This window comes from Myxocyprinus asiaticus, chromosome 1, assembly GCF_019703515.2.
Source record: "Myxocyprinus asiaticus isolate MX2 ecotype Aquarium Trade chromosome 1, UBuf_Myxa_2, whole genome shotgun sequence".
Classification (NCBI taxonomy): domain Eukaryota; kingdom Metazoa; phylum Chordata; class Actinopteri; order Cypriniformes; family Catostomidae; genus Myxocyprinus; species Myxocyprinus asiaticus.
The window spans coordinates 39,680,173-39,691,296 of record NC_059344.1 but is presented as its reverse complement, the minus strand read 5'-3'; the positions used below and the strand labels follow the sequence as shown (position 1 = coordinate 39,691,296).

The window sequence follows — 11,124 nt, the reverse complement described above, 5'->3', positions numbered from 1 at the left end:
GGAGTTTTCTATTTCAGCCAGTCTAACTTAGAGGATTTTAAGGTATGAACAATCAAATTAATGAATGCCTTTTTTGTGTTATAGGATGGAGGATGGCTTCTCACACCTTTACATGTGTGTCCTCAGAAGAACTTCTCAACTGCCGAAAGCTATAAACATGCAAGTAGCAATATGTCCAAGCCTAATGTAATGGCTGCCTGTCATCCAAATGGCAGTACTTTGAAAAGCCTACCATTTGTGTGCTCAAGATACAGAACTGTAAGCTAAAGGACAAGAAGCTCACAAATTGAAGGTTGCTCAGAAAACTAACTCCTGCAAATGCATTTCGATTAAGGACCTTGAAAAATCACAACAATAAAACCATGCCTGTTGAAATAAGAAGGGAAAATCATTTTCACCTTGTTCTCAAATGAGAGCCAGATATCTATTTGCATAACATTGCATGGCACCATGACTCAACCAAATGTTACAGTTCTCTCAGCGAATTACTCTGGTGGCTCAGAATCGGGTAATTTGTACCGTCCATTTTCTGTCTTCAGCGTTCTCACCCTTACTTTGCTGGCCATGCTAGTGGTGGCCACCTTTGTTTGGAACCTTCTGGTTTTGGTGACCATTCTGAGGGTGCGCACCTTCCATCGCGTTCCCCACAATCTGGTTGCCTCCATGGCCATCTCGGACGTGATGGTTGCAGGACTGGTTATGCCTCTAAGTTTGGTTAGGGAGCTGTATGGTCGCTGCTGGATTCTGGGTCGGGCCTTGTGTCAGGTCTGGATCTCTTGCGACGTGCTCTGCTGCACAGCCAGTATCTGGAACGTGACAGCCATTGCCCTAGATCGTTACTGGTCCATCACACGACACCTGGAGTACACACTTAAGACACGCAAAAGGATCTCCAATGTGATGATTGGCCTCACGTGGCTACTCTCATCTGTTATCTCACTTTCGCCACTCTTTGGTTGGGGTGAGACCTACTCAGAAGAGCGCCTGACTTGTCAAGTAAGCCAGGAGCCCTCCTACACAGTATTCTCCACTTTTGGAGCCTTCTACCTGCCCCTCTGTGTGGTACTCTTTGTCTACTGGAAGATCTACAAGGCTGCCAAGTTTCGCATTGGCTCCTGCAAAACCAACACCATCACACCAATGGCTGAGGTCATAGAGGTAAAAATTATGTATCTCAGTGGTTCTCAACTCTTTTTGACTCCCAGGGCCCCCCAATGTGCAAGAAAATATTTGAAGGTCCCCTCTCTCCAGAAACTAGGCGTGTCGATAGATTCAAACAATTAATCACAATTAATTTTGTGATCCCAGAAATTTCAGAAACTGTAAAATGTAAATTTTCATGCATTTATCTTGATTTTTTAGCACTTTAATTAAGTTAGATAATTTTCACTTATTTTAAACAATTTTGAGTCACCATGCAGCCCACTTGGAAATTTGCTAAGGCCTCCTTGTGGACCCTGATCCCCTGGTTGAGAGCCATATACAGTGTTGTATGTGTGTGTGTGTGTGTATATATATATATATATATATATATATATATATATATATATATATATATATACAGTACTGTGCAATAGTCTATAAGATGTTTCACAAAAGCATTTGTCTTAAGATGGTTATTTATATCTTCAGCTTTAGTGTGTCAATAGGAAATATAAATATTAGACTCCCAAACATTACTTTTGCAAATAGAAAAGATTAGAATAGAAGAACAGGGAGCCCTGCAACAGATGTCATGGCCCCTACAGAGTCCCCCACTGAACATCGTGTCAGTCTGAGATTACATAAAGAGACAGAAGCAATTGAGAGAGCCTAAATAGATAGAAGAACTGTGGCAAATTCTCCAAGAAGCCTGGAACATCCTATCTGCCAACAACCAAGAAAAACGTCATGGTTACTTGCATAACCTCCGTTCCCTGATGGAAGGAACGAGACATTGTGTCGATGTAGTGACACTAGGGGTCACTCTTGGGAGCCCGAGACACCTCTGGTCTTTGATAAAAGGCCAATGAAAATCGGTGAGTGGTATTTGCATGCCACTCCCCTGGACATACGGGTATAAAAGGAGCTGGTATGCAACCACTCATTCAGGTTTTATGCTGAGGAGCCGAGACAAGGTCCAGCCATTTCAGTGGGTAGTTCAGCATTGTGGCAGGAGGGACACAACGTCTCGTTCCCTCCATCAGGGAACAGAGGTTATGCAAGTAACCATGACATTCCCTATCTGTCACTCACTCAACGTTGTGTCGATGTAGTGACACTAGGGGTCCCTATACGAAATGCCACAACTGGCTGAACTGTTTTACGTGAACTGGCGGTGTGTGAAGGGCAGACCACTGTGTGCCTCGTAGCCAGCACACCAGGTCGACACGTAACATCCCCCAACATAGTTATGAGTGTCGAACTGCCCTTTGTGGACAAGTCGACTACCCAAAAGATAGAGACAGGCTAACCCAGTCATGGCCTCTTTTCCCCTTCTTTTTTCAACTCCCTAAAAAAGAAGGGGGATTATCCGACTGGGCCGCCAGGTCTAGTCGGGGGGTGTCCCTCCCAAGGGGAGGACACCGCGGAGACCACACCTCGCCCAAAGAGAGGGGGGGATATTTAAATGGAAAAATTTAACCGACCATGTGGAAAGTCTTCAAGGTAGATCCTACCCAACAGGGGAGGAGTTACTACAAATATGGAGACTGGGGCAGAGGGACTCTGCCCTAGGAAGACGCAGTTTGCCAACAACGAATTAGCAGAAGATATACATCGCATGGGGTTTTACCTTACAGGGAACTGCCACATTCGGAGCACCTACCCCAGAACAGGGCTCTTAGTTAGCACGTGTACTGGGCCGGCAGCGAGTCTCTCCGAAAACTCGACTGCCACAGGGCTCGGAGGAAGTCAACCAGGGAACATAGTTTGTGAACACTACTGAGAATTAACGGTGCACGTCTTCAGCTCAAAAGAGGTGGAAGGCGCTATGTGCAAGCGATACACCCGGCCGGCTATCCCGGGCTTATCCGCTTGTATTGCGTGTCACTACCTGGGACAAAACCGGTTCCACCCGGAGGTTGTAGAACCTTGCAAAGGTGTTGGGTGTTGCCCAGCCTACTGCTCTGCAAATGTCTGTTAGAGAGGCACCCCTGGCCAGGGCCCAGGAGGCCACTACACCCCTAGTAGAATGGGCTCGTAGCCCTACCAGGGGCGGCATGTCCTGGGCGTGATATGCCATAGCTATGGTGTCAATGAGCCAGTGCAATCCTCTGCTCGGAGACATTGCTTCCTTTCTGCTGTGCACCAAAGCAGACAAAGAGCTGCTCAGAGATCCTAAAGCACTGTGTGTGATCCAAATAGATGCGTAAAGCGCACAGCAGACACAGCAACTATAGGGCTGGGTCTGCCTCCTCCTGGGGCAACGCTCGCAGGTTCACCACCTGATCCCTAAAAGGGGTCGTGGGAACCTTGGGCACATAGCACGGTCGGGGTCTCAGGATCATGTGAGAGCAGCCCGGACCGAACTCCAGGCACGTTTCGCTGACAGAGAATGCTTGGAGGTCTCCTACCCTCTTGATGGAAGTGAGCGCAGTCGGGAGGGCAGTCTTCAAGGACCTTAAACTTAGCTGACTGCAAAGGCTCAAAGGGGGCTCTCTGTAGACCCTGAAGAACTACAGAGAGGTCCCATGAGGGAACGAGGTGCGGTCTGGAGGGATTCAGCCTCCTGGCGCCTCTCAGGAACCTGATGATCAGGTCGTGCTTCCCTAAGGACTTACCATCGACTGCATCATGGTGTGCTGCTACGGCGGTAACGTACACCTTCAAGGTGGAAGGGGACAGCCTCCCTTCCAACCTTTCCTGCAGGAAGGAAAGCACTGATCCGACTGCGCATCTCTGGGGGTCTTCCCGTCAGGAAGAACACCACTTAGTGAACAGGCACCACTTAAAGGCATACAGGCGCCTCGTAGAGGGGGCCCTAGCCTGAGTGATCGTGTCTACCACCATGGGTGGTAGACTGCTTAGGTCTTCCATGTCCCGTCCAGGGGCCAGACATGGAGATTCCAGAGGTCTGGTCACGGGTGCCAGATGGTGCCCCGTCCCTGAGAAAGAAGGTCCTTCCTCAAGGGAATTCGCCAGGGGGGGCTGTTGCGAGGAGCGTGAGGTCCAAGAACCACGTCTGGGTGGGCCAGTAGGGTGCTACCAGGACGACCTGCTCCTCAACAGGGTCTGTGCAAGTAGGCACACTGGGGGAAACGCATATTTGTGCAGGCCAAGGGGCCAGCTGTGTGCCAGCGCGTCTATGACGAGGGGGGCCTTGGTGGGAGGATTCTTGGGAGGCGAACAGGTGCACCTGTGCCTGTCCGAATCGACTCCAAATCAGCTGGACCACCTGAGGGTGGAATCTCCACTCTCCCCTGAGGGTAACCTGCCATGACAGCGTGTCCGCTGTAGTGTTGAGGTTGCCCGGAATGTGAGTGGCTCACAGCGACTTGAAGTGCTGCTGACTCCAGAGGAGGAAACGGCGGGTGCAGACCGCCTTGGCGGTTGACATATGCTACCGTTGCCGTGTTGTCTGTCCAAACTAACACGTGCTTGCCCTGGATCAATGGCCGAAACCTCCGCAGGGTGAGCAGAATTGCCAACAACTCGAGGCAGTTGATGTACCAATGCAGTCGCGGGCCTGTCCACGAGCCGGCGGCTGCGTGCCCGTTGCAAACAGTGCCCCAGCCCGTTTTGGAGGTGTCCGTCATGACCACGACGTGCCTGGAGACCAGTTCTAGGGGAACACCTGCCCGTAGAAATAAGAGGTCGGTCCAAGGGCTGAAAAGATGGTGACAGACCGGCATGATGACCACGCGATGTGTCCCGCAGCGCCATGCCCATCTTGGGACTCAAGTCTGAAGCCAGTGCTGAAGCGGTCTCATATGCATCAACCCGAGCGGGGTGGCCACCGCTGAGGATGCCATATGCCCCAGGAGCCTCTGAAAGAATTTCAGTGGAAGTGCTGTTTTCTGTTTGAAAGCCTTCAAACAGGCCAGCACAGACTGGGTGCACTCGTTTGTGAGGCGCGCTGTCAAAGAGACTGAGTCCAACTCCAAACCGAGGAAAGAGATGCTCTGAACCGGGAGGAGCTTGCTCTTTTCCCAGTTGACCCGAAGCCCTAGTCGGCTGAGGTGTGAGAGCACCAAGTCCCTGTGTGCACACAACATGTCCCGAGAGTGAGCTAGGATTAGCCAGTAGAGATAGTTGAGAATGCGAATGCCCACTTCCCCTAACGGGGCAAGGGCTGCCTCTGCGACCTTCGTGAAGACGTGAGGAAACAAGGACAGGCCGAAAGGGAGGACCTTGTACTGATACGCCTGACCCTCGAATGCAAACCGCAGGAAGGGTCTGTGTCGAGGTAGAATAGAGACGTGGAAGTACGCGTCCTTCAGGTCTACCGCCGCGAACCAATCTTGATGCCGGACGCTCGCCAGAATGCGTTTTTGCGTCAGCATCTTGAACGGGAGTCTGTGTAAAGCCCGGTTCAGTACTCGCAGGTTCAAGATTGGCCACAACCCACCGCCTTTTTTCGGTACGATGAAGTAGGGGCTCTAAAACCCCTTCTTCATCTCGGCTGGAGGGACAGGCTCTATCGCACCCTTCCGTAGGAGGGTGGTGATCTCCGCGCGCAAGGTAGCAGTATTTTCGCTCTTGACCAAGGTGAAGTGGATACCGCTGAACCTGGGCGGTGCCTGGCGAACTGAATCACGTAGCCGAGTCGGACAGTCCGAACCAGCCATCGCGATGGATTGGAAAGCGCAAGCCATGCATCCAAGCTCCGCACGAGGGGAACCAAAGGGACAATCTCGTCGGACGTACCGGCGGGTGGGGCCTCGTCTGCTGCTCCACCGTTGAGAACTGCTGGGCAAAGTCCTTGACAGTGTCGCCAAATAGGCCAGCCTGGGAGATGGGGGCAGCAAGGAACCGTGTCCTGTCGGCCTCACCCATCTCGATCAGGTTCAGCCAAAGGTGGCGCTCCTGGACCACTAATGTGGACATCGTCCGCCCGAGAGTCTGCGCTGTGACCTTCGTCGCTCGGAGAGCGAGGTCGGTCGCCGAGCGCAGTTCCTGCATCAATCCTGGGGCAGAACTACCTTCATGCAGTTCCTTTAGTGCCTTGGCGGACTTGCAGGAGAGCCATGGCATGCAGGGCAGAGGCGGCTTGTCCAGCAGCACCGTAGGCCTTGGCCGTCAGAGACGACGTAAGCCCACAGGTCTTGGAAGGGGGCTTTGGGCACCCACGCCAGGTGGCAGGGCTCTGAGGTCATAGGTGCACCGAGAGCGCCTTTATCCACCGGGGGATTGCCGAATAGCCCATGGCCGCCCCACCATTGAGGGTAGTGAGGGCGGGGAAGCTGAAAAGATCGGGACCGGGCAGTAAAAAGTGCCTCCCACGACCTTGTTAGATCTTCATGCACTTCCAGGAAGAAAGGAACGGGGTCGGGGCATGGCTTTGAGTGGCGCCGTGAGCCCAGGAACCAATCATCGAGCCGCGAGGGTTCAGGGAAGAGCGGAGGGTTCTATATGTGACCTGGAAGTAGCAGCTCTAAAACCTGCTCTGAGCATCGTCCTCCAGTATCATCTCTGTCACATCTTTCACAAGGAGACATAATACCTCCTTGAAAAAGACATTGTTAAGCAAACACCTCTTTTTAGATGCTTCTGCACAGGATAAAAATACATACAAACACAATCAAGCAGTAGAGTTTTTGTTGCATGCTAAAAACATTTAAATTATTCAAAGGATACTTTCCTTTGAGGCACAACAAGCCATAGAAATAATCTGCTCGCTGGTGAAGCAGTGAAACGGCATTTCTGCTGAAACATAGGAGTAGAATAAAATCCATGCGCTGTCGTCACAACGACAAAGTGTCAATAATAAGCCAATCCACCCGCTGTAAGGATGCGCAAATCTTGACAGCGAATCCAATTGATGGCAAATCCAATAGAAAACTCCAGTTGATGTGCAGAAAATTCTGACAAGATAGCTCTGCCGATTAAAACTGTTGTGATTTTAAAGAGTTTCAGAGATAGGTTACAGCTGCAGAGATAACCTCATAGCATCAGCAATGACACAGAGTCAAAATGATCAACTTGAAAGGGAACTTAAAACTAGCATGTTTTACCCAACTCTTCTCTATATAATATTCACTCTGACTGAAATACACATCTTACCTCATGTAACATGCTAATGTGACTTACCTTGTTTCCATATTGATGGATTGAAAGATTATTCTGTGAATCATGAAGTCCTTTACTATGATCTCAATGCTAAAAAGTGCTGCTCATTAAGGGTTGTTTATACAACCCCAATTCTGAAAAACAAAAAGGAGTGATTTGTAAATTATATTCACCCTTTGCTATATTGAAACACTACAACTAAACATTATATGATGTTTTACCTTGTGAATTTCAATGTTTTTTTATGTACAGTAATTTCAAATCAGATGATTAAAACACACTCCAAAACAGTTGGGACAGTCGAGTGTTTACCACTGCTATTTCTTCTAATAACACTTATTAAGCATTTAAGCACTAAAGACACAAGTTTGCTAAGTTTAAAAAGTGGAATTTCCTCCCATTCACCCATTATGCAGGTCTTCAGCTGCACAATTGTATGGGGTCTTTGTTGCCATATTGTGTGCTTCATAATGCATCACACATTCTCAATTGAAGATGGTCAGGACTGCAGGCAGGCCAATCTAGCACAGGCACTCTCTGCTTATTCGGCCAGTATGTGGTTTGAAGTTGTCCTGCTGAAAATGCCGGGACGTCCCTGGAAAAGACAGTAAATGCTGCTCCAAAGGTTTTACATATCTGTCTGCATTAATGGTGTCCTCACAGATATGCAAGTTACCCATGCCATGGGCACTGACACACCCCTGGCCCATACAGACACTGGCTTTTGGACCTGAAGCTGATAACAGCTTGGATGGTCCTTTTCCTCTTTGGCCCGGAGAACACGACAGCTGTATTTTTCAAAAACTATTTGAAATGTGGATTCATCGGACCAAAAAACATGGTTCCACTGTTCTAATTCCCATCTAAGATGAGACCAAGCCCAGAAAAGTCAGCAGAGCTTCTGGACAGTGTTGATGTAGGGCTTCTGCTTTACATAGTAAAGTCTTAATTTGCATCTGTGGATGCAGCGGCGAGTGGTGTTGACTAACAAAGGTTTACATAAGTTATCCCAAGCCCATGTTCATGATATCTATTTCAGATGAATGATGTTTTTTAAGACAGTGATGTCTGAGAGATCAGATATCACATGCATTCAGAAGTGGTTTTCATCTTGCCCTTTACACACCGAGATTTGACCAGATTCCTTGAATCTTTTAACTATATTGTGAACTGTAGAGGGTTAAATGTCCAAAATCATTCCAATTTGTCTTTGGGGAACATTGTTCTCAAAGTGCTGGATTATTTGCTGAAGAAACTGTTGGCAAATAGACAAATCTCAAATGATCCTTGCTCTTGAAGGACTAGGCTGTTTTTGGAGGCTCCTTATATACTATGACACAATTGCCTCACCTGTTTTACATCTCCTGTTTCACATTGCTTTGTTATTTTAACTTATCAAATTGTTATTAGTCTTAAATTGTAAATAATTTGAGCAAATTAACTTTCTGATTTTCTAACGTACCCCATTAGCAGTACCAATACATTTCTTTACCTTCTTATTTGTTTGCCAGGTAAAGGAGGCAGAACGGCAGCCGCAGATGGCCTTTACGGTTCGTCACGCCACTGTATCATTCCAGACAGATGGTGAGACGTGGCGGGAGCAGAAAGAGAGGAGAGCTGCTCTGATGGTGGGCATCTTGATTGGTGTATTTGTGCTCTGTTGGATTCCCTTTTTCCTTGCTGAGCTCATCATTCCGCTCTGTTCATGTGACATCCCCCCTGTCTGGAAAAGTGTCTTTCTATGGCTAGGCTACTCAAACTCCTTCTTCAATCCACTCATCTATACAGCCTTTAACAAGAACTACAACAATGCTTTCAGAAACCTTTTCTCCAGACAGCGATAAGGAATGGACAGAAGAAAGACTGGAATGAAAACCTAAAGTTTTTTTTTTTTTTTTTTTTGTAGAAAATGAGAACATCATCAAAAGATAATACAGAAAAGATACAAAAGCAAGAGCACAAATGAGTTGGCTCTAACCTGTGTTTTAAGTTGAAGAGGGGGCATCCGACACACATCAAGAAACTGCAGACCTAGTGATGTTTCTAGTGATTTTCACCTGCTGGTAATAAAATATCTATTTATGGCTGCTGATGATGTCTTCATGGTTAGACAAGTAAGACACCATCTGCTAAATAAGCAGTGCTGTCTACTAAAACCATCCAAGTGCTTTGTGCTGTTTTCCCCTTAAGCAAAACTGAACCATTAAATATTAAAATGTAATGCTCACCATCTCAACAAACTCTTAGGAGAAAAACCATGGCTGTTTTCCACTGTTCTGAATGGGTTTCCAAACATCAAATTAAGCCAGTAAGCCATTTATCATCTATTGGCCAATGTATTTTTCTATGGTTTAAAGAGCCAAAGACACAAAGACACAAAGTAAGGATAAGTACACTTGTTTAAAGTCTGAGCCTTGGCCTAAAAGAGCTTGGCTAAGGAGAGATGTAACATGAGCACTTATAGACTTCATTGCATTTCCTTTCCTTTCATTAATTTAATTTCTTATGAAGTACGTCAAAGGGCAAAAGATGAACAAAGATGGAAAGACTGATTTTAGGTTGGGAAATGATGAAATGAAGCAAAATGCAACAGATATTAAAGATATAGTTCACCCAAAAAGGATAATTCACTCATCATTTACTCACCTTCATGCCTTCTCAAACTCGCATTGCTTTCTTTCTTCAGAACACAAAGATATTTTGTGAGGTGTTTTTGTCCATACAATGCAAGTCAGTTGGGTCCAACACTTTTTTTATGCCCAAAAAGGACAAAGGTACTACTCCGTACAACTCGAGTGGTTTACTCCATGTGCTCTGAAGCAATAGGATCAGTTTTGGGTGACAAACAGACCAAAATGTAACTCCCTTTTCACTATAAATCTTGACATCTGCAGTTTCCTTGGTGCAAACATACTAGTTTGAGATGGCATAAGTAAATGAAGAGACAAATTTAAAATTTTGGGTCAACTATTCATTTACATTAGATCAGAAAATATGTGGACAGAAAGAAAAGACCACATGGAAATTTTGAACAAAATCATTGTTGTTAATGCTGTTATACAGTAAATGCCTTATTTTTGTAGTCAGCACATCTCAGCATTTAAGTACAGTGTATATCATGAATAAATATTTCTTCTTTGTAAGAATTTGTTCTTTGGAATTTGGACATCGAATACATCACAGTGGAATATGATGTTGTCAGGGTTGTGTGTGTTTGTTTATGTTTTTCATGTCTTTTATTTTGAATGTTTAGTTCCTGTTCCTGTTTCATGTCATGTGGTTCCCTGGTCATGTGATTTCATGTTTCCCTCCATGTTCCTGTGTCTTGCTTTCATTGGTTTATTGTCTTGTTACCTTGTTATCAGTTCTGTCTTATCATTGGTTATCATTGTCATGTTTCTCCCTTGTCCATGTATTTAAGCCTCATGTTTGCCATAGTCCATTGTCAGGTATTGTGAATGTAAAATTGTATGATTAGTCCAGTCCAGTCCAGTCCAGTCCAGTCCATGTTTTTGTATTTTGTTCATGTTTGGAGTTATGGGTTTTGGATTTCACAGTTGATAATAAACTGCATTTTGGGTTCATCACACATCATCGTCTTTGTCATTGCCAGAGCCACCGTTACAGATGTAACCCACAATTCCTTTGTGATGGAGGCTATGCTACAATTGGTACACAAAATCGATGGATTAATCATGCATTTAAGATTGTTAAAGATACAAAAAAATGACTGCTCTGTTGCCTTGAATGTTTATTGGTTTATTATTGGCAGAAGCTATTTGCACTAATCACAAATACCGTTAAATGTTATTTAAACTAAGTGCAAATAGCAATAGATGCTATTTAGTCTTGCAAACACCAACCCCTCAACCTATCCCTAACCTTCCCTTACAAAAATTAACCATGGGTTTACAA

The 11,124-nt window shown here is 46.2% G+C and overlaps 1 protein-coding gene across 1 annotated transcript; it reads left to right on the top strand.

The window, feature by feature from the left end:
* Nucleotides 1-450: 450 nt before the first annotated feature.
* Nucleotides 451-9,053, top strand: LOC127444425 (5-hydroxytryptamine receptor 5A-like). Its single transcript, XM_051703796.1, has 2 exons — nt 451-1,158; nt 8,721-9,053. The coding sequence occupies exons 1-2, from the start codon at nt 451-453 to the stop codon at nt 9,051-9,053; spliced, it is 1,041 nt and encodes a 346-aa protein (XP_051559756.1).
* Nucleotides 9,054-11,124: the final 2,071 nt, after the last annotated feature.